Source organism: Erythrolamprus reginae, chromosome 3 (assembly GCF_031021105.1).
Source record: "Erythrolamprus reginae isolate rEryReg1 chromosome 3, rEryReg1.hap1, whole genome shotgun sequence".
NCBI lineage: Eukaryota > Metazoa > Chordata > Lepidosauria > Squamata > Dipsadidae > Erythrolamprus > Erythrolamprus reginae.
This window is the reverse complement of record NC_091952.1, coordinates 144,264,188-144,292,153: the sequence shown is the minus strand read 5'-3', so window position 1 is coordinate 144,292,153 and position 27,966 is coordinate 144,264,188. Positions and strand designations below refer to the sequence as shown.

At 38.7% G+C, this 27,966-nt stretch overlaps 2 protein-coding genes across 4 annotated transcripts in view; both read left to right on the top strand.

Moving 5' to 3' along the window:
• LOC139164579 (protocadherin gamma-A4-like) overlaps positions 1 to 27,966 on the top strand; it is a 183,859-nt gene that overhangs the window by 56,073 nt on the left and 99,820 nt on the right. The gene's annotated exons all lie outside the window — the stretch shown is intronic.
• Positions 7,994 to 21,910, top strand: LOC139163439 (protocadherin gamma-B1-like). The gene is made up of 4 exons (XM_070744242.1): positions 7,994 to 8,366; positions 10,561 to 10,844; positions 11,199 to 13,055; positions 21,854 to 21,910. Exons 1-4 carry the CDS (start codon positions 7,994 to 7,996, stop codon positions 21,908 to 21,910), a joined length of 2,571 nt encoding a protein of 856 aa, XP_070600343.1.

The window sequence follows — 27,966 nt, the reverse complement described above, 5'->3', positions numbered from 1 at the left end:
ATCAGGATTACAAAATATTCATGAAAATATTGGCAAACAGGATAGAGAATATCTTACCAAGGATAATTGGAGAAGACCAATATGGATTTGTTAAAGGAAGAAAGATTTATGAACCAATTAGAAGTGTCGTTAATGTGATACACCATGCTACCACTACCAAAAGAAAACTGGGTATTTTAAAACTAGATGTGTACAAAGCCTTTGATAAAGTTAACCATGATTACTTGTTTCAATTGTGTAAAGATTTAAATATGGGAGATTCCTTCTGCAGAATTATAAAAACAATTTATAAGGATAATATAGCTTATATTAGAGTAAATGGTAACAGAACAGAGAAGGTTAAAATTCAGAATGGAACTAAGCAGGGTTGCCCATTATCCCCAATGTTATTTGCATTGGCAATTGAGGTCTTAGCAAATAAAATTAGAAACGACAAGGAGTGGAGAGGTTACCAAATAGGAAAACTTGAATTAAAATTAAATCTTTTTGCAGATGATGCTATAGTATTGACTGAAACCCCAATTGAAATGATGAAAAGAATAATCATCTTACTCAAGGAATTCAAAGACCAATCGGGTCTTATGGTTAATATAGAGAAATCAGAGATAATTTGTTTAAATACAGGCCCTAAAGAGCAAATCGAGATACAAAAAGTGTCAGGTTTAAAACTAGGATGTAAAAAAATGAAATATTTAGGAGTCTGGTTGTTAAAGAACCCTAATAAAATTGTGATGGTTAATTATAATTTAATATGGAAGAGACTTCAAAAGCAGATAAAAAATTGGAGGGAAAAAAGGCTGAGAAGAATTGCCAAGATAAGAGCCCTTAAAATGATGATTATACCAAAAATGATGTATTTATTTCAAGTTTTACTGGGTACCTTTCCCGGTGTAAAACTGAGAGAATGGGATAGTAAATTAAATTTTTGGATTGAAGGAAACAAAAGACCTAGAATAAGGAAAAAATGGCTGTTTGTCCACGAGAAAGAGGGGGGGTGGGGAAGCCCGTGCTTAGAACTATATAGAGAAGCATTCCAAATAGAAAGATTAATGGAACTACAGTTATGGGGGGGAAAGAAGTGGGTAAAATTGGAAAAGGGAATCAATAATATAAATAATAAGGAGTTATTGTTTAAAAAATGGAGTAAAATAGAAATCAATAAATTAACCGACTCTCTCAAAGCAGGGTTAGAAATATGGTATAAATGGCAGGGGAAATGGGGAACTAGAAATTCCAAATTATCAACGCTACATGTATTGAATACAGGTAATGATGTTAACTTAAGCAGAATTATAAAAAAATTAAATAGCAAAGGGATAATGAGAATTGAACAATTATATGAGAAGGATGGGAGAGTGAGCAGAACTCGGCTGGAATGGTGGCTCGGTCAACAGAAATGGCTGCAGATTAATGCAATAAGTAAATACTTAAATAAAAGGGAGAATAAAGAAGCCTTCATGCGAGAAGAAAATTGTTTAGAAAAAATAATAAGAGAAAAGATTAATGATACAAAAGCTCAAGCTAGCAATATATATAGAATGTTATTGCAAGTGGAAGAGGAAGCAATAAAAAGTTTGACAAGATGCTGGCAAAACGATTTACAAATAGATGAAAGTGAAATGAAAGAAATAGTAGAAAATATACATAAGATCAAAAACACAAGAGTTAAAGAGATGAGAAGGAAAATCCTACACAAATGGTATTATACACCAGCACAACTTGCACACTACCAGGGGAAAGAGAAAGGAAATTGTTGGCACGGTTGCCAAAAGAAAGGAATTTTTATGCATATGTTCTGGGAGTGTGTAGAAATTCAGAAATTTTGGAAGGAAGTGCAGAATGAAATTAATAAAATGTTAAATATTGATTGGACAATTACAAAAGAAATAGTGATTTTAATTAAACAAAGAGAACTAGGAGATTTTAAAGAAATAAAAACTGCGGCAGTGGAAAGCGCTCAAGCAGTAGTGGTATTGGGTTGGAAAGAGTCTATAAAATGGACACTACAGAATTGGTACTGGTACATGGTGGACCACATATATTTTGAAATCATGGAAATAAGATTAAACAATTTTGACGAAAATAAATTGGAGAAGCTGATGGTACGATGGAATAAGGTGAAAGGTTATATGTTGAGTAGAATCTGTGATGTAAATGTGAAAAATAAACTGCAATCACTCCTGTAGTAATAACAAATGCAAAGTAGAGCCAAGGAAATATATATATATAAACCAGCAAATTTAGAACCCCTCGTAATGGGTGGTGGTAGTGATGGGGGTTTCTCTGTCGGTCAGGTGATGGGCACATGCACTGTGCACTGTTTCTATGTTTGTTTTTATGTAATCAAATTTTATAAAACCAATAAAAATATATTTTTTTTTAAAAAAGTGGAACACAATGTAGAATTTTGTCTTGCTAGTTCTGCTGGTTTTTAACTATAAGTACAGACACTTTTGTACATGTTCAAAACAAAATCTTGCATCTTGTATCAACATATTAGCTATATCCTTCAACATTAAGTGAAGGTAAAATTTTCTGGACTCCTCTTTAAATCTCTGGCTTCATTATAAAAAGAGTAGTTTAGAAGATTTTTTAATAACTAGACAAATCATGACCTATTTTAGAGGTTTGGAGGTATCTAAATAAATAAACACCATGGATGGGCAAAAAACAAGTGGGACAGAAGCAATTTCTGACTTCCTGCTGTCTTCCTCATTACTTAATAACAGTGTTTCTCAAATAGTGGAGCAGGCCCCCCTGTGGGGGTGCGTAGTGATGCCGGGGGTCTTTGACCCCAGGGAACATGCTTTTTTTGCCACAGTGAGTAGGGTTTTTTTGCATCAAACAATAGCACACAGCACAGAGTAGGAGATATGAAGTGCATATAAAAAACCCTTAAGAGACACCGTGTGAAAATAATTAGTAGGGATGAAAAGAAAGGAGGAGAGTGATGGAGATAATGTGACAAACGTAAACTTCCCGAAAGCTAAGATGAGGAAATATGACAAAGCGTATGTAGTGCTTGGCTTCACTGTGACTATGGTGGGAGACGAGGAAAGACCAGTATGTTTACTGTGTCTAAAAATGTTGGCAGCGGACAGCATGAAGCCAATAAATTAAGGCATCACTTAAACGCATTACTGATAATCTGATAATCTGCTTGAGTTTCTTTAGCATAAATGTGCTGAATATTGCAAACAATTGTCCAGGCAGAGAGTTGTGGGTGCATGCAAATGTTTGCTTCTTCTTTGGGGGGGGGGGGGGGCGGTGCAACAGAAAATAATTGGGAAACATTAGTCTACGCACACTGCCCAGAAGGTAAAAAGGAAGGCAGTTTCTGTAAGCAGGGCAATGAAGATTAGGCTATAGAAATGACATCAGAAAGTTGTGATTCCTTACAATTAACCCTGTAATTCCTTTAAATTGCTTTCAGAATACTTATAGATTTATCCATTATCCTTTTCAATCCATTCATAAATTTCCCCCCAAATTTTATAAAATTCTATATCTTCTGTTGTGAGTGATCCTTGTCCGCCTCAGGTCATGCCTGATTCTGAAGAGAATGAACCAGGCCCCTTGGCATACCCTGAGCCAGGGGGCCTGCCAGAGGAAGCTGAGAGCAAGAGTGAGGCAGACAGTGACTCGGGAGAGCCAGAGGGGGCTGATGTGACAATGGGAGATTGCTCTCTGTCAGATAGTGGGGAAGACATATTAGTGGAAGATATGTGAATTAACTCACGCTGTCAAAGAATGGCTAAAAGGTAAGAGGAGATCCAGAGTTAAAGGTATTAATCCACAGCCTCAACTCTTTGAAGTGTGATGTCACTTTCAGGCTATATAAAGGAGGGTGTGTGAGTGATGGGGGCATGGACTTGCAATGTTCGTTACATGAAAGAGCCAAGAAACTGTAGCGTGCCTGAAAAGAAATCTTAAAAATCATGGTCTCTTTTGCCCAAGACATTCTAGGCTGTTTCCGTGTATTAGCAAAACTTTGCAGTGAGCTTCTGACTATACTTTGACTTATGAGAAGAGAAATATCTAGGAATTGATAAGGATTAAATTCTGGTGCACTTCTCAGATCCAGAATCGAGGCTGGTTTCTTAATGAGATAGACTTGTTTTTGCTTTATGTGATGCTTAAACTCTGCATTGTAATTTATGTATCCTGCTTGATTGAAAATAAAGAGTGAGTTTTATTTCCAAGAAGTGATTTTCCGGGACTTGGAATTTATCGGAGGGCCGAGAGCAGAATATCTTCTATGTCTTTAATTTTCATAATAAGCTTATTCATTTCAGCACAATCCATAATCTTCTTTAGTACGTCTCTATCAGTTAGTATTCTACTCAATTTCCAGTTCTGTGCATACACAAATCTAACTGCAGTTAAAGCGTGAACAATTAAATGTACTTCTTCTTTATTAAATTTATTAGGCAATATACTTAATAAATATATTTCTGGTTTTAACTCAATATTCTGTTTCACAATTTTCTCAATCAAAATCTGAATTCCTATCCAATATCTTTTAGCTTCTGTACAAGTCCACCCAGGGTTGGGCTGCAAGGGGGACAGTGTGGAACACTGTTCCACTGGCGAACATAAAGCTGAGCACGCAGCTTCATCACCACCGGCAGTGCATGTGCGTGCGCACATGTAGCAGCTGAATCTCACCGCCCACCCAGTAAAGGAGGGCAGCTTGTTGGGCAAATGATGTTGCTCCCACTTCGCCCGCTTGCCAGAGTCTCCCTGATGACTTGCTATTCTTCCTGGCAAGCGGGCAAAGCGGGTGCTACGTCATCTCCCCAACAAGCTGCTCTCCTTGTAGGTTCTTCCTGCTGGCGACTCCTGGCCATGATGGACTGCCCCCACCACCCCCACACAGGAACCCAGCCCCGTGGCTGTCGGCAAAGGCGTTCCGTTTTGTCCCGTGGCAGAGCTGCCAGAAGGAAGAAATCTGGGACTAAGCAGAGCACCTTTGCCTTTGCGAGCAGCCACAGGGTTGGGTCCTGCGTGGTGGCAGTCCATCCTGCCCAGGAGCTACCAGCGGGAGGAAATCTTGCAGGAAGGAAAAGATTTCTTCCTGCTGGCAGCTCCCGGGTGAGATGGACTGCTGCTGTCGCTGCTGCTGCCACACAAGACCCAGCCCCATGCCTGCCAGCAAAGACGCCCCATTTAGTTGTGTAGGGGAGCTGCCAGAAGGAAGAAATCTGGGACTAAATGCAGCACCTTTGCCGGCAGCCATGGGGCTGAGTCCTGCACTCTGGCAGTGGTCCATCCCACCCGGGAGTTACCAGTGGGAAGAAATCTTGCAGGAAGGAAAGGATTTCTTCCTGCTGGCAGCTACCAGGTGGGATGGACTGCCATTGCTGCCGCCACACAGGAACCCAGCCCCGTGGCTGACGGCAAAGGTGCCCCATTTGTATTAGTTAATTGTACAGTAGATATAATACATAGTAGAATGGATAGATATGAGTGAAAGCAGAGGGGTAATACTATGAATGCAGGGGTGGGCTACTGCCCAGACAGGGGGAATGCAATGGGGTAGTGAAAATGGAGCTCCACCCCAGAGTACCCAATTTACACTGGAAAATGTTGAAAGAAAATGCAGGGCGTTTTGCATAAGTCACTCCCACAGTGTGATAGTAAAAAGTTTGGTAGCCCTTCACTGTATGAAGGTTAGTATTAGTATAGTGATCCCAATATACATAGAAAGTATATTTTGAAAAAAGAATATGTAGATGTGTCATCAGGGGAGGAAATGTCTATGGATGTCTTTGGGACAGATTGAGATCAAACAACATTCAGGAGATAAATTGTCAGGGAAGGAAGAATCCATACACCTAGCACCTTTGAGGAAGGAAAAATAGAATATTTAGGAGAGACAAAGGTTGAAGTTAAAGAGGAAGAGGTTCCTAGTACTATTAATGTTACGCCAAAGAGAAAAAATACTAGAGGAAGAAGTTTCAGGTTGCCAGTGTTATATAAGAAATGACTAAATGCTTAAAATGTTTGTAAAATGTAGTAGGAGGTATATACTGACAATTCAAAGGGGAGAATATTAGTACTGTGTGTATAACTAGTTGGGTTTTACAACATATAACTTAAGCCAGCAATGTATGGTTAAAGGAATTAGCACAGTACTGCTTTAAGAGCGGGTGTTGCAATCTGCTATAAGTTCTGAGTTCAGCAGCACATCTTTTTTGCTGAACTCAGAGCCTAATGAGACGTTGTTCCTATTCTGATTCTATGCTGCTTTGTCTATGTGACTATTCCTTTGTAAGGACTACTGTGTGTAATAAGAACTATGTGTTCTAATATTTGTATGTATATATATTGAGTAAAGCTTGCATTGTATATATATTGAGAATATTGATTGCTCTATTTGTGAATGACTAGGACTGTTACTGACTACGTTATATGCCTAATGTAAATAATATTTATACCTTAAATGTATGTGGTTTGCTTATTTGAAGTACTGCTCATATCTTGGAATATTAGACAGTTTGAATTCTAAAGTTCTGGCACACTTTAACTTCTTCATTTTTATTACTTTGTGTATTTTATGGTCCCACCATTCTTGCTTGCAAGGAAATATATTTCTTAAGAATATTCCAATACATACAAGATAAGGGAGTGTTTATGCATGTTTTGGGAATGCCCGGTAGTGCAGAACTTTTGGGAAAAAGTGCAGGAGGATATTAATAGGATGTTAAATATACAATGGACAATTTCAAAGGAAATGGTGGTATTAGTTAAAAGGAATGAAATTGGAGAATTTAGAGAAATAAAAGAAGCAGTGATAGAAAACGCTCAGGCGGTAATAGTTTTAGGCTGGAAGGATGCGACAAAATGGACAATACAAAACTGGTATCGGTTTGTTTGTTTGTTTGTTTGTTTGTTTGTTTGAGTTGAAAGGAACCTTACAGGTCATCAAGTCCAATCCCCTGCTCAAGCCGGAAACCCTACACCTCCCCAGCCAGATGGCAGTCCAGTCTTCTCTTGAAAACTTCCAGAGTTAGGGCATTCACAACCTCCGCTGGCAGGACGTTCCACTGGTTGATCGCTCTGACCGTCAAGAAGTTCTTCCTTATCTCCAGGTTGAATCTCTCCTTGGTCAGCTTCCAATCATTGTTCCTCATCTGGCCCTCTGGTGCCCCAGAAAGTAGTGTGACCCCCTCCTCTCTGTGGCAACCCCTTAAGTACCTGTATACAGCTATCATGTCCCCTCTGGCCCTTCTTTTTACTAGACTATCCATGCCTAGTTCCAGCAACCTCTCTTCGTATGGCCTGGTCTCTAGTCCCCTTATCATTTTAGTTGCTCTTTTCTGCACCCTTTCCAGAGTCTCTATGTCTCTTTTGAAGTGTGGTGACCAGAACTGGAAGCAATACTCCAGGTGCAGTCTGACCAGGGCATTATAGAGTGGTATCATTACCTCTCTAGTTTTGGAGTGTATCTCCCTGTTCATGTAGTTTAGGATTGTGTTGGCGAATGGTGGATCATATTCAATTTGACATTATGGATAAGAGGATGAATTTGTCCAATGATACTGATCTGCAGGAACTGATGGGACGATGGGACAAGATAAAAGGATATATGGTCACTATAATTCGAGACCAAGCTATAAGGAATAAATTGGAATCACTTTATAATATGTAAATAGATATATTGCTCTTGAGTTAAAATGGTATACATAAACTACGCCCCTGTTTTGATGGAGGGGTATGAATGTTGTCTGGTGGCGGGCACTAATCACTGAGCACATTGTTATATGTTGTGTGTATGTTCTATATTACAAAATCAATCAAATATTTTTTTAAAAAAAATATTCCAATATAGAAGAAAGAAAACATCTTGGGCTTGAACTTTATTTGAGCTTGGAAATGGTGAGAAGGAAAGAAGGATAAAATCTGTTTTGGAAAATTTTTGGCTTCTGGATGATATAAAGGTTAATTGGATATTTGGACAAAGCTTTTTGATATATTAATTTTGTAAAAGATGGAAGACATAAGAGCTTTGTTTAAAGATATACTTAAAGAGATCCAGGAATGGAAAGAAGAAAACAGAAATGACAACACCTTTTTTTACATCAAGATTATAGTTAAATTGAAGGAGAAGAAGAAGGGTTTTCAACAGTTGGAATTGAATGAGCAACAGAGAAATGGAAATAGAAAAGTATCATCAGAGGGGCATCCCCAAAAGGAACTGATTAAAGGACACAACATTAATGAAATAGTGGCTTTTAGAAATGAATTAGAAAATGGTTTGATTGAAGAAGGAGTTGGTGGTCATATTCTTGATGATTTAAGCACTACTTTAAGCACTAAGAAAATAAAGACTAGATATGACCTGATGCCCCAGAAATGGCAGAGTAAGAAAGAAGCCAGAATGGAAATGAAAAAGATTTTATATTTTGTTAAAAAGAGAGCCAAGGAGAAAATATATTGGTTTAAAATGATAAAAAATAAAACCCCTGAGGATTGGCAAAGATGGTGTTTTGAGGAGGGATGACAGGTTATTAAACATACATAAATTATGAAATGATGTATGCAGATTTATCAGTTGTAGTCTGTAAATTGAGTGTAAACTGTTGCAGAACATAAGATCAAGACAATTGTTGAGTCTAGTATTGTCTGTAACCAGTTGATATAGTCCTAGACTAGTAATAGTAAAGGGTTGAGTGAATGAGTTCAGTTGTACATTTGTTTAGGGTCCAGTTTATATGTCGTAGGTTTAAGTCACCAAGAAATATAATTTTTACAATTTCATCTCAAAGAATACAGTTGTACTTTTGTATTATTATATCTGGATATATTGATAGGACTTGTGCCAATTTGGTACATACATTTGACCAATGTTTCATTTTTACCCAATTGATAGGTAATTTTATAACAACTGTATTACTTCTCTGACTATTATTAGGTATGCTACAAAGCCCGTTTGAATATTTTTACTTTTTCTTAATTCTTTAAGATATAAAAATAATATTTTTTTTCTTTAAAGTTTTACATGTCACAGAATTATGTCTGCATGGTACAATTACAGTAAGCTACTCTCCTGGAAAAAAGTGTCATCTAATTTGCAAGAACATTTAATGTTGCTTAGATATCACAATGGAAAGAGTATCTCAGATTTAAGATTTAAGCATCTTATATGCATTATTTTTGGTACCATTTCATTTTATTATGCATAAGAATATTTACTTATATGCATATTTATACTCTGCATTATCAATACCAAAACACTCCTTTTCACAGATAATTTTTAAGAAACCCTAAAACAGTGATGCCGAACCTATGGCACGGGTGCCACAGGTGGCACACGGAGCCATATCTGCTGGCACGCAAGCTGTTGCCCTAGCTCAGCTCCAAAGTGCATGTGTGTGTCGGCCAGCTGATTTTTGGCCCACACAAAGGCTCTCAGAGGGCATTTCTGGCTTCCAGAGAGACCTCAGGGGGATGGGGTAGGGCATTTCTACCCTCCCCCAGCTCCAGGGATGCCTTTGGGGCCTGGGGAGGGCAAAACACGAGCCTACTGGGGCCACTAGAAGATGGAAAACAGACCATTTCTGGCCTCCAGAGAGCCTCTGTGTGTGGAGGAGCTGTTTTTTCCCTCCCCAGGCATTGAATTATGGGTGTGGGGACTCGCATGCGTAATAGCACAAATGCATGCTCTTTCGGCACCCAAGAGAAAAAAAGGTTTGCCATCACTGCCCTAAAAGAAAATACATATACATGTCTGGATGTTACATGCATGCCTGCAAAAATTAGGCGAGAGATTAATTAATAATAATAATAAATGTTTATTTATAATGCCCTTTTAACAATGAGCATAACAGCAAGCCATATACAACTAATAAGGACAGAGGGTAGGCAATACACACAATAATCCTTTCCTTTAAGAGTGGGGAAAATGTACATTAGTTGAAAATGTTAGGGAAGAACCACAATTTTATAGTAACATTGACCCCTTAAGTTTGAATTATTACTATTATCATTTAGGTGGATAAATGATTATTAATTTAATAATTATATTTAGTACTTTGGGGAGATATTATAAATACCAGAATGTTATAAGCAAGAAATATGTCTGGCCATTTCAGAATCAATATAAAAACAACACTCCATATCAATAAAAAGTATCTTAATGGAGTACTGTAACAAATTAAGAGAAATTTCATGGAACTGGAAATTAATATTATCTTACTATATGCAAATTCAGACATAAAATCTGATTGGTGTTGCAACTCTTATTTTCATACTATTTCACAAAAAGAGAAAAGCAATATTTTCCTCATATACACACCACCTCTGAACTACCATGTCCGTATTTCTTCTTTTCTATGAATGAAAAGACTTTTCTGCAATTCTCTGTCTGAACCTCAGAGTGCTGCTGTTGCCCAAGCTGATAGCTTGGGAGAGCATAAAGATTGAAAGGAGGCCTCCTAACTTGAGGAGCTCCCATCACTGCTGTGTAGGATAGAAGAAAATGAAAAGTAAAAGACCACGCTGCTGCAAAGGGATAAAAAAATAAATTTAAGAAAAAGGCAATTACTATTTCTACAGATATTTCTTTCAATCCCAAGAGAATTTGGTCAGATCATAAGAAGCTGGGAAAAAGAAACGACCTGATGTGGAAAAGGCTGATGGAGAGAAGGCACAGAAGGAATCAGAGGGCACTCTCAAGGCAAGTACTGCTTCTCCTGATTATGTCATCCATCCACCACACTATTGCAGAACAAATTCATTATTCCATACCTGAGGAGATGTCAAAGGGTTACAAAGTAGGAAATATTGCCAAGGAATTGGGTTTAAAGGAAAAAGAGTTAAAATATCATAAACTACATTCTGTAATTTTGGATAAAATGCAGGTTTTGATGATTGATGCAGACAGTGGAAATCTTTATGTAAATGACAGGATAGATAGAGAAGGAATCTGTGGGAAAAGCCTTCTGTGTCTTGTTAACTTAGAAGCGGTGATGGAAAACCCTCGAAATGTTATCCATATATCAGTGACAATCCAGGATATTAATGATAACACACCCAAATTCCACAATAACAATATCAGCTTGGAAACAAGTGAACTAACTTTGCCAGGTACAAGATTTCTCATTGGAAAAGCAGAAGATCCAGATGTTGGCCTCAATTCTGTCCAGAATTACATATTGAGTCCAAATCAATACTTCGCCTTGGAAGTTAGAGAGAGAAAAGATGGACTTAAATATGCAGAACTGGTGCTGCAGAAACCTCTCGATCGGGAAAGCGAACAGAGCCTTCACTTGATCCTGACAGCCCTGGATGGGGGTGAACCAAGGAAAACGGGAACTGCCCATATATGGATTAATGTCACTGATGCCAACGACAACCCACCAATTTTCACTCAAGATACATATACAGTTAATTTGAAAGAAAGTCTTCCAGTTGGATCCCTTGTGCTTCAGGTGGAAGCCTCTGATAAAGATGAAGGGACAAATGCCCAAATTACATATCATTTCACCAATTTACCACCAACTGCTGGAAAAAAATTCAGATTGGATTCAATTAAAGGGACAATTTATCTGACAGAGTTGCTGGACTTTGAAGAAACAGAGGAGTATACAATATCATTTGCAGCAAAGGATGGAGGTGGATTGGTGACACATTGTAATATTGAAATAAAAATTTCAGATGACAATGACAATATTCCAGAAATACAGTTAGCTTCTATATTTAACCCAATTCCTGAAGATTCTGATTCTGGAAACTTAATTGCTCTTATAAATGTTAAAGACAGAGATATTGGTGATAATGGAAAGGTTACTTGCTACTTGCAAAGTGATTTGCCTTTCAAGATTCTGCCATCATCTAAAAATTACTATAAGCTCATGACAGACAGACCTCTGGACAGAGAAAAAGCATCTCGGTATAATATTACAATCACAGCCACTGACAAGGGAACTCCTCCACTGAGCTCAAATAAAACCATCTTGCTGCAAATCTCTGATATCAATGACAATGCTCCTGCTTTTGAAAAAGCTTCCTATAGCATCTATGTGCCAGAGAACAATCCTTCTGGTGCCTCCATCTTCCAGATTCAAGCCTTTGATCAGGATGTGGAACAAAACTCACAGGTCACATATTCAATCCTTGCCAGCAACATTGAAGAACTTCCCATCTCCTCTTATATCTCCATTCATTCTGAGACCGGCATCATCTACGCCCAGCGATCCTTTGACTATGAGCAGTTCAGGGAATTCCAGCTGCAGGTGAAGGCCCATGATGGCGGGAGTCCCTCTCTCAGCAGCAACGTCACAGTCAAGGTGTTTATCCTGGATCGGAATGACAACAGCCCCCAAATCCTTTCCCCTTCATCAGACTCCAAGGACTCTGCTCTCTTTGAGATGGTCCCTCATTCAGCTGAGGCAGATTATCTGGTAACAAAGGTGGTGGCTGTGGATGCCGATTCTGGACACAACGCCTGGCTCTCCTACCAGATGATTCAAGCCACAGAACCAGGCCTCTTCACTGTTGGCTCCCATACGGGTGAGATCAGGACAGCAAGAGCCTTTCTGGAGAGAGATGCCATGAAACATAGACTGATCCTTCTGATAAAAGATAATGGGCAGCCGCCTCTCTCGGCCTCTGTCACTCTGAATCTGGTGTTTGCTGAGAACTTCCAGGAGGCCCTTCCAGAGATGAAAAACCAGATGAAGAATTCAGAGGATCAGTCAGACCTGCAGTTCTATTTGGTGGTGTCCTTAGCTGTGATGTCATTTTTATTCCTCTTGTCAGTCATTCTGGCCATTGCCATCAAATTCCAGCATTCAGGGAATCCCAGATTTCTACAGTGTTTGAATCCTCTTCCCCATTCTACACCTGGGATCATATTTCCACCCAATTTTGAAGATGGGACTCTGCCTTATTCCTACCAGCTTTGCCTCCCCTCAGAATCCAAGAAGAATGAATTTACTTTTCCGACACCTAAAATTCAAGCTGCAGGCAATATTCTTTGTGGTGAACAATCCAATCAACTTTTTACAGGAACTGTAGAAAAGAATTTAATTTCCAAAACAATAGATATGGTAAGATTTCTTCATGAATTATTTACAATCTGTTTTCATAATTATAATTGAAATACTATCAAAATAATTCACTTTTTTGCACTGCTTTATCTTGAGTGGTACAAGAAATGTAGAAAATATAGTTTATGTAAGTAATATTTTTGCCTTACAATTCATTGATGTAATTAGGAGATCAAATAGAGTTGTGGCTGGGTATCTTTTAAGTACTGAACCTAAGTTCCTTTTTTAAATTTTTATTGAATATTTTTAAAGTTAAAAACAAACAGGAATTTATAAAATGTACTTCTTTACAACAATTGCACGTCACTAAATACTTTTAAGTTTTACAATTTTTTCCTCTTCAATTTTTCATTTCAATTATATATATTATATAATAATAATCTAATAATAAAAGTCAGCAATACAATAAAACAGTAATAACATAAACAAAAAACATAACTTGCAATCAGCCTAATTCCAGGCCTGCCAGAAAAGTCAGGTCTTAACAGCTTTCCAAAAGACCGTTAGGGTGGAGACAGTGTGGATCTCTGGGGGCAGTTGATTCAAAAGGGTCAGAGCTGCCATAGAGAAGGCTCTTCCTGGAGGTCCCACCAACTGACATTGTTTGATGGATAGGTCCTGGAGAAGGCCAACTCTGTGGGCCCTTACAGGTATGAGGGAAGAGGGGGTCCAGTAAATAGTCTGGCCCTGAGCCATTTAGGGCTTTAAAGGTGATAACCAACACCTTCAATTACGTTTGGAGACCAACTGGCAACCAGTGCAGCATGCGTAAAGTTGGAATAATACTGGTGTACCTTGGTACACCCGTTATTGTACGCACTACTACATTCTGCACCAGCTGAGGTCTCTGAATGCTTTTCAAGGGTAGCCCCATGTAGAGCACATTGCGATGAGGGCATGAGTGATTGTGCAGCGTGCCTCCTGGTCAAGGTAGAGCTGCAACTGGTAAACAAGACAGACATATGCAAAAGCCCCTCTAGCTACAGCTGAGAGATGTTGCTCTAGCCTCAGCTGTGGATCTAGGAGAACACCCAAGTTGCAAACCCTATTTGAGGGGAAAATTTCTTCCCCTCCCAGCACCAAAGACGTGCAGATGGTATTGCCTTTAGGAGGAAAGACCCACAGCCACTCAGTCTTGTCAGAGTTGAGTTTTAACCTATTAGCCCCCCTCCAGACCCTTACCGCTTCAAGACGCCGGCACATCACTTCCACCATTTCACTAAACTGACATGGGGTGGAGATATACAGCTGAATATCATCAGCGTATTGTTGGTAAATCACTCCATGTCGTCGGATGATCTCACCCAGTGGTTTCATGTAGATATTAAATAGGAGAGGAGAGAGAACTGATCCCTGAGGTACCCCACATAGGAGGGGCCTAGGGGTCAACCTCTGTCCTCCCACTAACACCAACAGTGATCAGCCAGAGAGGTAGGAGAAGAACCACCGTAAAACGGTGCCTCCCACTTCCAATCCCTCTAGTCATCACAGAAGGATACCATGGTCAAAAGCCGCTGAGTGGTCAAGTAGCACCCGTATAGAGGAGTGACCTATATCCCAGCCCCGCCAGAGATCAGGGGTCACAATGTCAAACTCAATGTCAAACTAAGACTAACCCCAGTCACCTACTTACCTTACCTTACTACTTATCTACCCCAGTCACTTACTGGGAGCTTGATTAAAAAATCCATTGCAATATCTTCCCAAGGCTGTGGAGCTTGCTACTTGTTGAAGAAATCCAGGGGGGTTCCCTGGTCTAATCTTCATGGCCGTATAAGTGGTACAGATTTTCACACAGTCCTCCACATCTGCTTTCATCTTTGGCCACCAGAATTGCACTCTAGCCAAGTACAGGGTTTTCAGGAATCCGAAGTGAACAGCCATCATGGCTGCATTGGAGCACTCCTAGTCTCAAGCTAGCTGGCCATACAGATTAAATCTCTTCCATGCCAGCCCATCACTCATAGTCCTTATTGTCCTTATTGTCCAGGAGCCAAGGGTCAGTTGGAAGCTCAGTTTTTAGCACTGCTGTCAGCTTGTCCTGTGCTTGTGTGGGCAGTTACTTGTGCGGCTTGTTGTGTGTGATGGCATGGGTTTTCTTGATGGGACATTGACAAGTAGATTTTTTCCCACTGGGATATGCTTCAGCTCAAAGTTGAAAAGTCTGAAGTATTGTGTCCAATGAATTTGCTTAGGGCTTCAAGGTTTTTGTGACCAGTTCAGACCTCGAAAGGCACTTTCTCCCATTCTAGAAACTGTCTCCAAGAGAGGTAGACCCATCAGACAGCATATATTTCTTTCTCCCCTGTTTCTGGCACCACTTATTTATTTATTTATTGGACTTATATGCTGTTCCTCTCTGTGGACTCGAGACACTATTCGAGTTTTGATGGTAAATGGGTGGATGCCTGCACTTACCATTTAGTCATAATCTCCGCTACTCCCTTTGGCAAAGGTTGGGGGTTGTTCGCTGATTTGAGTTCCCTTGACTTCATTGGGAAGGAGAGGAACCTCAACAGCTTTTCTGGCAATTTGCCCCTTCTCTGAGGTCCTCCAAGGGGTTCTTCTTGCACAGGGAGTAGCCTGAACCTAGGTTTGGGGAACTGGCATTGAGGCCAGCCATTCTGAAACCCTATGGCCATGCTGCCCACACTGTTAGCATTTGATCGTCCCGGAAGGTGTGATCAGGTGTGATCTCTCCCCCCCCTCTTTCTCTCTCCTCCTTCCTCCCTTTCCTCTCTCTTTCTCTCCCTCCCAGTTTTTCTTTCTTTCCTTTCTATCTCTCCCCCCTCTTTTTCTGTCTGTCTCTCTCTCTTCCTCTCTCTCCTCCTTCCTCTCTTTTCTCTCTCTTTCCTTTTTAACTCTCCCCCTCTATTTCTCTGTCTCTCTCTTTCTCTCTCCTCCTTCCATTCTTTTCTCTCTTTTTCTCCCTCCCTTTCTTTATTTCCTTTCTTTCTCTCCCCCTCTCTCCCATCCTCACAGACAGTTATGGATCTGGCGGTGGCAGCAGGTGGTAAGGGGCTGCCTGGGTGGCAGCGGCTGGTTGGAGGGCTGTGGTGGGTGCCGGCCAGGATCCGCGACCCCCCCCCCCAAACAGTTATTGATCCGGCAGCAGCAGGTGATGGTAAGGGACTGCCTGGGCGACGGCCAGCAGGAAAGTCATGGTGAGTGCCAGCCAGGATCCGCGACCCACCCCCCATGGATGGTTATGGATCCGGTGGCGGCAGCAGGCAGTAAGGAGCTGCCTGGGCAGTGGCAGGGGGGCCACAGCGGTCGCTGGCCAAGATCAGACTCCATGGTTGTGACCCCCCCCCCCCACGGTTATGGATTCGGCGGGCGACAGTATGGGGCTTACTTACCTTAGCCGACGAGCTAAACAAGAAAGACTGTTCAGCTGCCAGCAGAAGAAGAAAATCTGTAGTTAAAGGGACGGGGAGCAAAGAGGGCCTGCAATTGGCTCCTTTATTTCCCGCCTTTACTAGAGAGGAATTGTTGCTGCCCTATGGTTGCAGAGCAGCAACAGTTCTAATTGCCAATTGGTTGGACCTCTGTCCTGGAATTGGAAACCACAGCGCATCTTAGGGGGAACATTGATTGCTATAGCGGTTTTTAAAGTTTGCAACATAACCTGTTTTTGTTTTTATGCCAAAGTAATCTTTTTTTGGATTGTAGCTTTCTTATTTTTATGGGTAATTTATTTCTCTTGGTTTTGGTGTATATTAGAGGTACATGTAATTTTATGACTCTTTTGGATTTCAATCATAGATATATTGTAATAGTCATCTACAGTGATACAGCTGGAGAATATTGTGTTCCAATCAAGAGATGAGAGTTCAGATTCTATGTTGTCATAGTTGGCCTTTTTAAAGTTGAAATTGGTTGTTCTGCTTTTGGGGTTGTTTATGAGAAGATATACGTTGAGGCAAAAGTCGATTGTGCTGTGGTCACTGATAGAAAAGGGTTCTCTTACTTGGAGTCCATTAATTGAGTGTAAACTGTTGCAGAAGATGAGGTCTAGGCAGTTGTTGAGTCTGGTGTTGTCAGTAACAAGTTGCACTAGTCCTTAGTCTTTGCATGTGAAATGTCATAATCATGGGCTCTACAACATAGGAGGAAGCAGAGTGTGGTGTCTGAGGTTAGTTCACAGATAATAGTTTCTGGGAGGTAAAGTTCTTGTTTAACGTGGATTTGCTTTAGGTTGAGTGATTTCTTGTGGAAGATTACAACTTCACCTCCTCTACAGGTTACGTGATCAGATCGAAAAATGTTTTGTATATAAATATGAGGTCAAATTTGGTGGTTTTTAGTAAGAGAAGGAGTTTGGGTATCTTGTTAGCAATGCTTCTTGAGTTTATTAGTTTACATTTAATTTATTTATTCATCCAATTATTCAAATGTTAGAAATAGTTGGTAATGAGGGGCATGCATTCCTAGTCTTGGTTGATTAGGAGTTGATTTTGGTTGGAGATGGGCAGGTAGTTAGGGTGGATTTGAGCGGTAGTTGTTTGAGGGTTGTTCTTCTTTGATAGTGAATTGTATGCTGGGATGGTTTTGGATGATGGAGTTTGGAGGGTTGGATGATGGGATGTGGGTCTTGGTTTTAATGCAGCAAGCTTGGTAATCGATGTATAGGTAGGTTTGTCCTTGGTCTTGACATTTTTAAAGTTCTGCACAAAGTTCTCTGGATTGGATTCTTTGCAATATGGATACGTCCGGTCTGCACGAAGATTTTTGGGGTTGGGGTCGTTTCGATTACTCTCCATCCCATCCTCCAGCTTCAGTTTCAGATCAGGCTAGGGGAATCTTACCGATCAATAGATGTTTTAGTAGTTGTATGTATTTTATAAATCAGATATGGAGCTTGTGAACTGCATTCATAGGCAGTTATCTGGGAAAATAATTTCTTTCTACCAAGTAGTGAGTGTACTGATCAGATGATTTCAATAGCCCAAAATTGTACCTATCAAAACCATTTTTTTTGAATAGTATATATTTACAGATCTGTGGAACAACTTTATCAAGATTCAGCATTCTCTATAACTGCCATGCTGTTTGGGAAATTCTGAAATTATAAATCCATATACAATGGTACCTCTACTTAAGAACTTGATTCGTTCCATGACCAGGTTCTTAAGTAGAAAAGTTTGTAAGTAGAAGCAATGTAAAAGCAAATAATGCATGCAAACCCATTAGGAAAAAATAAAAGCTCGGAATTTGGGTGGGAGGAGGAGGAGGAAGAGGAGGAGGACAGTCGCTGCTGAAAGAAGAAGGTGAGGTGAGAGGAATAAAAAAAATTCCAAAACTTTAAGACTTAAAAAAAAAGAGGGACTCTGAGGCGGCAAGGAGGAGCATGCACCTCCCATATGCCTGGGTGAGGTTGCCTCCCATACACTGCGCCAGAGAAACCCAGGCAGGCGAGAGAGGGAAACCTCCTGCTCCTTTGAGTAAAAGGTGGGTTCTGCTGCTGCTACCTGCTTCCTTTTCCTTCCCATGCTGAACGGCTCCTCTCGGTCGCTCGTTTTGTAGTTGGCGCCTTTCTTTCACTGTGGTGACTCCTTGGTTTGGCTGAAGCCCAGTTGATCTGGCTGGGGCAAAGCACCCCCTTTAGCCTTTCTGCACCCAGATGCTCCGGGTGGCAACCTCATGCCAGGTGTATTGGAGTGGTTATTCCCTCTCCAAGCACCCAGAGAAAGGAAAACCCTCCGTTCGCTCTGGGCTGTCCAGAGCAAAGGGAGCATTTCTTTAATCTGGGTGCTGGCAGAGGTTTATTCCCTCTCCAAGCACCCTGAGAAATTAAAATGCTTCGTTCGCTCTGGACTGCCAAAGCCTACTTAAGCGCCACCAAAAGGCTCCTCTGGCAGCCCAGAAAAGCCGGAGATGGCTGGGATTAAAAGGGGAATGGCAGGAAACTGGCCGGACCTTCGTGCCACTCTCAAATTTCCTGGGAAATTTTTCTGGGCTCAGGTTCTTAAGTAGAAAATGGTTCTTAAGAAGAGGCGTTCTTAGGTAGAGGTACCACTGTATTTGAATTTTATCAAGATGAGAAATGCAGTAGATTATGCCTTCCCTCTACTGGTTAAGTGATGTATTACAGTACTCCAAGAAACAGAATGTAATTACTTGAAAAACATATGTAACTACAGTATTTCAGTTTTACCTTAATTGCCAATAGGATCATATTTCATAGAAATTAAAAATGGCCTGTGGTTTAAGCATGTAGGTGGTGTAGATTTTACTGAAGTTTTATCCATATGTATTTGACGTAATTGCTAGTGCCAACATTTATCAGTGGTTTAAGGGTTTGTTCATTCAGTTTCTATGTAGTTCAAAATTTGTGTTGATCGATGTTTACAGTTTATCGTTTCAATTTGATATTATGATTCATGTCGTAGTTTACTGGTTTTACACGTTGTTTTAGTTGGACATTTTTCTTGATGTATAATTTTTAAGTAATTTCTTATTTTTAACCAATGGTACCATTTGTCCCATGCTTTGTAGAAATCTGTCTCATCCTTATTTTGCAGTTCCATTGTTAGCTTGGACATTTCTGCACATTCCATTATTTTAATCAAAAGAGAGAAAACAGTTGGGTTTTTTTCCCTGTTTCCAGTATTGTGCGTATAGAATCCTTGCAGCTGTAATAATGTGAATTATAATATAGTCTGTTTTCTTTATTAAAATTTTGTCTTATGATTCCTTTTTTTAAAAAATATATATATTTTTTTATTGGTTTTATAAAAGTGGTTACATAGAAACAAACATAAAACAGTGCACAGTGCATGTGCCCATCACCTGACCGACAGAGAACCCCCCATCACCACCACCACCCATTACAAGGGGTTCGAAATTTACTAGTTTATATATATATATTTCCTTGGCTCTACTTTGCATTTGTTATTACTAATAGAGTGATTGCAGTTTATTTTTCACATTTGCATCACAGATTCTGCTCAACATATAACCTTTTACCTTATTCCATCGTACCATCAGCTTCTCCAGTTTGTTTTCATCAAAGTTGTTTAATCTTATTTCCATGATTTCAAAATATATGTGATCCACCATGTACCAGTACCAATTCTGTAATGTCCATTTTATAGACTCTTTCCAACCCAATACCACTACCGCTTGAGCACTTTCCAATGCTGCAGTTTTTATTTCTTTAAAATCTCCTAGCTCTCTTTGTTTAATTAAAATCACTGTTTCTTTTGTAATTGTCCAATTAATATTTAACATTTTATTAATTTCGTTCTGCACTTCCTTCCAAAATTTCTGAATTTCTACACACTCCCAGAACATATGCACGAAAATTCCTTTCTTTTGGCAACCATGCCAACAGTTACCTTTCTCTTTCCCCTGGAAGTATGCAAGTTGTGCTGGTGTATAATACCAATTTGTAAGATTTTTCTTCTCATCTCTTTAACTCTTGTGTTTTTAATCTTATGTATATTTTCTACTATTTCTTTCATTTCACTTTCATCTATTTGTAAATCATTTTGCCAGCATCTTGTCAAACTTTTTATTACTTCCTCTTCTACTTGTAATAACATTCTATATATATTACTAGCTTGAGCTTTTGTATCATTAATCTTTTCTTTTATTATTTTTTCTAAACAATTTTCTACGTGCAAGAAAGCTTCTTTATTCTCACTTTTATTTAAGTATTTACTTATTGCATTAATCTGCAGCCATTTCTGTTGACCCAGCCACCATTCCAACCGAGTTCTGCTAACTCTCCCATCCTTCTCATATAATTGTTCAATTCTCATTATCCCTCTGCTATTTAATTCTTTTATAATTCTGCTGAAGTTAGCATCATTACCTGTATTCAATACGTGTAACTTTGATAGTTTTGAGTTTCTAGTTCCCCATTTCCTCTGCCATTTAAACCATATTTCTAAACCTGCTTTCAGAGGGTCGGTTAAATTATTAATTTCTATTTTACTCCATTTTTTAAATAATAACTCCTTATTATTTATATTATTAATTTCCTTTTCCAATTTCACCCACTTCTTTTCCCCCCATAACTGTAGTTCCATTAATCTTTCTATTTGAAATGCTTCTCTATATAATTCTAAGCTCGGGCTCCCCCCCCCCCCTCTTTCTCGTGGGCAAACAGCCATTTTTTCCTTATTCTAGGTCTTTTGTTTCCTTCAATCCAAAAATTTAGTTTACTATCCCATTCTCTCAATTTTGCACCAGGAAAGGTACCTGGTAAAACCTGAAATAAATACATCATTTTTGGTATAATCATCATTTTGATGGCTCTAATCTTGGCAATTCTTCTCAACCTTTTTTCCCTCCAGTTTTTTATCTGCTTTTGAAGTCTCTTCCATATTAAATTATAGTTAACCGTCGCGATTTTATTAGGATTCTTTAACAACCAAACTCCTAAATATTTCATTTTTTTACATCCTAGTTTCAATCCTGACACTCTTTGTATCTCGACTTGCTCTTTAGGGCCTGTATTTAAGCAGATTATCTCTGATTTCTCTATATTAACCGTAAGACCCGATTGGTCTTTGAATTCCTTGAGTAAGATCATTATTCTTTTCATCATTTCAATTGGGGTTTCAGTCAATACTATAGCATCATCTGCAAAAAGATTTAATTTTAATTCAAGTTTTCCTATTTGGTAACCTCTCCACTCCTTGTCATTTCTAATTTTATTTGCTAAGACCTCAATTGCCAATGCAAATAACATTGGGGATAGTGGGCAACCCTGCTTAGTTCCATTCTGAATTTTAACCATCTCTGTTCTGTTACCATTTACTCTAATATAAGCTATATTATCCTTTTAGATTGTTTTTATAATTCTACAGAAGGAATCTCCCATATTTAAATCCTTAGACAATTGAAACAAGTAATCATGGTTAACTTTATCAAAGGCTTTGTACACATCTAACTTTAAAATACCTAGTTTTCTTTTGGTAGTGGTAGCATGGTGTATCACATTAACAACGTTTCTAATTGGTTCATAAATCTTTCTTCCTTTAACAAATCCATATTGGTCTTCTCCAATTATCTTTGGTAAGATATTCTCTATCCTGTTTGCCAATATTTTCATAAATATTTTGTAATCCTGGTTAAGTAAGCTGATAGGGCGATAGGAACCTGGATCCATTAAATCACGATCCGGCTTTGGGATAGTTATAATCTCTGAAGTTTTCCACGACTGTGGAATTTCAAAGGTCTGAAAAACATTATTAAACAATTTTTCCAAATGCAGTAATAATTCATTCTTATAAGTCTTATAATATTCACCAGTAAAACCATCTGGGCCTGGAGCTTTAGCAGGTTTCAACCCTTTAATAACTCTAAATATCTCATCATTTGTTATTTTTGCATTTAAAATTTGTCTATCTTCTTCTGTTAATTTCTCATTAACTTCTATAGTTTGCATTGTAATGTGTTCTTTTTTGTATAAATTCCCATAAAAGTCTCTCATTATTTTTTCCATTTCTATATTACTACGTTTTATTACACCTTCCTTATCCTTTAAAGCAGTGATATGGGATTTCTCCTTTCTTTTTTTCAAATAGTGTACCATTTATTTCATTGATTTGTTCCCCCAACCCATAATTCTCTGTTTTACAATCATCTTCATTTTATTCCATCTCTCTTCCTCAAGAGATTGTAGTTTCTTTTTCTTAAATAATAATAATGTATTCCAGGCTCTATTTTTTGTAATTTTCAGAGTCTCTTGGATTAGGTCTATCTCTTTTAATAAATTTTCTCTTTCAACTTCCCAAGATTTCCTAATAAAGGCTTCAGTGCTGATACAATTACCTCTCATAACAGCCTTGTGTGTATTCCAAACTATTGTTTGCTTACATTCTCCTGTTTCGTTAATACTAAAGAATTCACACAATTCCTTTTGTAATTTGAGTCTATTTTTCTCACTAGCCGAAACCACAGGGTTGTATCTCCATATCCTTTGTTTTCTACTAGCATCCATTTCAATCACTGCTAACAGTGATCTGATAACCAAATACCTTTGACTTCTGCTCTCTTGAGGTGTACCTCCCCCGTTTTGTTCATTAATATATAGTCAATGCAGCTAAATTTATTGTGTCTTGCTGAGTAAAATGTATCCCTGTTTGCTGCGTTTTCATGGATGTCTAACATATTAATTTTATTTAAATGTAACTTTTTCTTTTCTCCCCTCCCTGCTGTTAATTCCAAGTTGAAATCACCTGCTCAAATCACTACGCCTTCCGCAAAATTGTCTAATTTACGCTTTGCATTTATTATAAATTGTTTTGCATTTGCATTGGGGGCATAGATTACTGCTAAAGTTACTGCCTTGTTATTTATTTTCCCCTTAATGAATAACATTCTGCCGTCTTTATCTCTTTTAATATCAGTTAATTGGAATGATAGTCTTTGGTTAATCAAGATAGCCACGCCTCTACTTTTTGCGGTCCCTCTCGACTCGTAGACCCGTTGCCAATCGCTATTGGTAACTAATTTATCTGATCTTTTCCTCCCTTTATGAGTTTCTGATAGAAATAAAATATCAGCTCTACTATCCCTGGCCAGCTTCATGATTCTATAACATTTTTTCTGTGATGAGAGCCCGTTTACATTTAATGACAATAAAACTGTTTCATCCATTTTACATACTTTTAAGTGTGTTTCCCCCTCCTGCAAAACAGAGCCTGTTGGGAAAGTATTTGTTAATTGTCTTGAACCCCCACCCTAGTGCCCCTTCCCTTGCACCCCCCCAAAGGGGAGGCAACGAAAAGAATTTTCGTTATCCAAGAGGCACTTGGATTTGCATTCCACTAGAGAACTCCCCCACCTTTCCCCTTTTAAAGCAATAAAGAAAGACCCCCCTCCTTCCCTCTTTGTCCCTTGTTAGTTGGCATAAAATACACAAAGAAGCAAGTTAGTTGAGAACAATAATACCATGTTGACAGATCAGTTCAGTTCATTATTTCTTCTTCTGGCGCGTAATTCTAGGTTCTTCTTTTTTCCCCTCTTTCCTGGAGTAAAGCAAGCTCCTTTTGTAAAGCTGCAATTTTTTCATCTTTTCCTTGATCTGCTGTGCGAGTTGGCTGAGCTGTAAACAAATCATCCTCTCCTCTCCCATCTCCTACTGCTGGTTTGTCCTTCCCTGTTGATGCCTGGAGATTTACATCCAAATCGATCCCCAGCTGTTCTTCCCCTCATCCAAGGATCTTGCCTGGAGAACTTTGGAATCTTTAAAAATAATTATTATGGCAGGATATTTCCAGGTGAAACGGATTCCTCCTTCATATAATTGGGTCGTAATACATCTCATTTGGTTTCTCGCCCGGAGTGTTTCTGCAGACAAGTCTTTTAAAACGCGTATTGGAGTGGCTTTGTAATGTAAGTTTGGAATTTGCTTTAGTTCTCTGAAAATTTCTGTTGCTCTCCTTTCCGAAATGAATCTTACAATAACATCCTTCTGATTTCCTTGACTCCGAGGGCCAAATACCCAGTGTGCTCTTTCATATTCACCTGGGTCACATTTAATGTTATTTTCACCAAGCCATTGATGAATTGCTTGGATGAGACGTTTACCCTCAACAAAGTCTTGCTTAAAAGCTCTCAAACGCAGATTAGATCTCCTTTGTCTGTCTTCTAAATTATTTATGCGTAGTTCCTTGCGACCTTTTCCCTCCTCCAGTTTCACAATTCTCAGATCTTGTGCTTTCGACTGCTCTTTTAAATCTGTTACACCAGCACTGACGGCAGCTATTGCGTTTTGCATCTCTTTGAGTTGCTCCCCCATATTTGCAAATGCCGTTAACAGTGAGTCCATTTTTCCCCCCAAATCCGGAGTAGTCGCCATTTTTCCTTTGTTCTCTCTTTTTCCCCTACTCACGTTTAAAACTGCAGCTTGCTCCTTTTTTGCTTCTTTTTTGTAATGTTTTCAAAAACTCTGTTTAGTCCACTTCCTCTCAATCCTCTTTTCACCAAGCCAGAGAGGGTTGTCAGGGGTTAACTTTCACTTTTCCTAATTCACATTAGGGAGTTCTCTGTAGAGGCGTCTATCTCTTCCGACGCATGCGCAAATCCTCTCCTTATGATTCCTAATAAAAATAGTTCGGGTTTTGCATGGATGGTCTGCGAGGTGATTTGTTCTAGTATAGTTTTGATTTTATACCAATATTTTTGGGTGATTTCACATGTCTACCAGATGTGGTAATATGTGCCTGGTTTTTCCCTCCACTTCCAACATAGTGGTGATAAATTTGGATACATTTTTGCAAGTCTAGCCGGTGGCAGGTGCCATCTGTAGAACATTTTGTAATGATTTTCCTTATATGAAGTTGCCATCATTAGTTTGTAGTTGACAGTCCAAATTTTTTCCCATTCATTTAAATTAATTGTATATCCAAAATTTTGTGACCACGCTATCATAGTTCCTTTAACTATTTCTTCTACTGTATCGTGTTGAAGGAGGAGATTGTATATGTTTGATATTTGTTTTTTTTGTGGGCCGAAAATAATCTTATCAAGGAGATTGTTTTTTTTGAAAGCCTAATTTGTTCTTATCTTCATTATATTTTGATTTAATTTGTAGGTAGTGTAGCCAATCCACTTTAATACCTTTTTCCACGAATTTTTGTTTAGGGATTAGATCATTATTTTCATTTAACAGTTGGTCATATGTTATAATTTTGTCAGGGGTTAATGCATTTGGGTATATAATTGCTTCTGTTGGGGATATCCATTTCAGGATACAGAGATAATGGTTTTTTTTAATGAAGTGCCAGGTGTTAATTAAGGTTTTTCGTATGTAGTGTGACCTAAAGTATGTTGGTATTTTACGTATGTCTGCCATCAGAAATGTGTGCCACCCGGATTGAAGATCATAGTCTTCAAGTGTTAATATTCTAGAGTTTTTTAGTGTTATCCATTCTTTCAGTAAATTTCAATTGAGGCAGGGTAATATAGTTCCATATTTGGTAACCCGAATCCACCTCTTGATCTATGGTCTTGTAGGTTTTTGAGTTTTATTCTGGCCTTTTTTTTTTTGTCCATATAAATTTGCAAATTTTTTTGTGTAGGTTACTGAAAAAGGTCCTGTTTAATTTAATGGGTGCAGTTTGAAAAAGGTATAAAAATCTAGGGAGTATATTACTTTTAATTACGGCAATTTTCCCCATTATAGAAAGTGGGAGCTTTGACCATCTGGAAAAATCTTTGTCCATTTCATTGATTAATTTATTGTAGTTGTCTTTCTTAATAGTGCTACAATTAGCGGTAATCCATAGTCCTAGGTATTTAACTTTTTTGGCAGTTTTGATTTTAGTAGATTCCTCTAGTTTCAATATCTGCTGTTTTGTCATATTTTTTGTTATCATTTTAGTTTTTTCCCTGTTGATTTTTAGTCTGGCAATCTCTCCAAATGTATTTATTTCATTAATCAGAATAGGTGCAGATTCTAATGAACACCATGTCATCAGCAAATGCTTTAAGTTTATAGTGTTCACTTTTAATTTTTAGTCCTTGGATTTCCTTGTTGTGTCTTATTTTATTTAGTAGAACTTCTAGTGCGAAAATAAAAATCAGGGGGACTAAGGGGCAGCCCTGCCTCACTCCTTTTTTGATGTTTATTGTTTCTGTCATATCATTGTTTATCAGTATCTTGGCTGTTTGTATTGAATAAATAGTTTTAATGAGTTCTATAAATTTAATACCAAGTTGCATTGACGCCATTTGAGTTGTGAAGAATTGCCAGTAAAGGCTTTCTGTAAGTCTACAAATAGGAATGCTACTTGTTTGTCTATGTTTTTATGGTAGTATTCTAAAGAGTCGAAAATAATCCTTGTATTTGTTGCTTTATTTCTTGCTGGAAGGAAGCCATTTTGCTCTGTATGTATTCTAACAGTAAGTATTTTTTTAAATCTTTCAGCTATGATTGATGCAAAGATTTTGTAGTCTGAATTAAGAAGGGATATTGGGCGATAATTTTGGATGTAAGCTCTCTTTTGTGTGTCTTTAGGTATTAAAGTTATATAGGCCTCATTCCAAGAGGAAGGAAGTTTTGAACCTTCAGGAATTTCAGAGAGGTAACATTATAGACTCTAGTATTTCTTGAAATTGTTTGTAGACTTCAGCGGGTATACCGTCTGTGCCCGGGGTTTTATTATTTTTTTGTTTCATAATTGTGTTAATTAATTCTATTGATGTTATTTTGTCATTTAGCATATCCTGATCTTATTTTTTTTTTGTATTTTCTAAGCTCTCGAATAGTTTATTTATTAGTTGTTCATTTACGTCATATTTTTTATACAATTCCTGAAAGAAGGATTTAATTATTTGTTTTTTTATCACTAATTGTTTTTTTTAAGACACCTGTATCATCATATATTGCCTCTATGGTTTTATCTGCTTTTTGATGAGGGAGTTTTGAGGCTAACCTTAGTGGGGGGTCAGAGGTCGACCTCGAGGTTACTCCCTTGTGGGGTGCCTCAGGGGTCGGTCCTCTCCCCCCTGCTATTCAATATCTACGTGAAACAGCTGGGTATGATCATCCAGGGGCATGGGGTGAGGTATCATCAGTATGCAGATGATACCCAGTTATACATCTCCACCCCATGCCCAGTCAATGAAGCAGTGGAAGTGATGTGCCGGTGCCTGGAGGGTGTTGGGGTCTGGATGGGTGTCAACAGACTCAAACTCAACCCGGATAAGACGGAGTGGCTGTGGGTTCTGCCTCCCAGGGACAATTCCATCTGTCCGTCCATAACCTTGGGGGGGGGAAATTATTGACCCCCTCAGAGAGGGTCCGCAACTTTGGCATCCTCCTCAATCCATAGCTCACATTAGAGAAACATCTTTCAGCTGTGGCGAGGGGGTCGTTTGCCCAGGTTCGCCTGGTGCACCAGTTGCGCCCCTATCTGGACCAGGACTCACTGCTCAGAGTCACTCATGC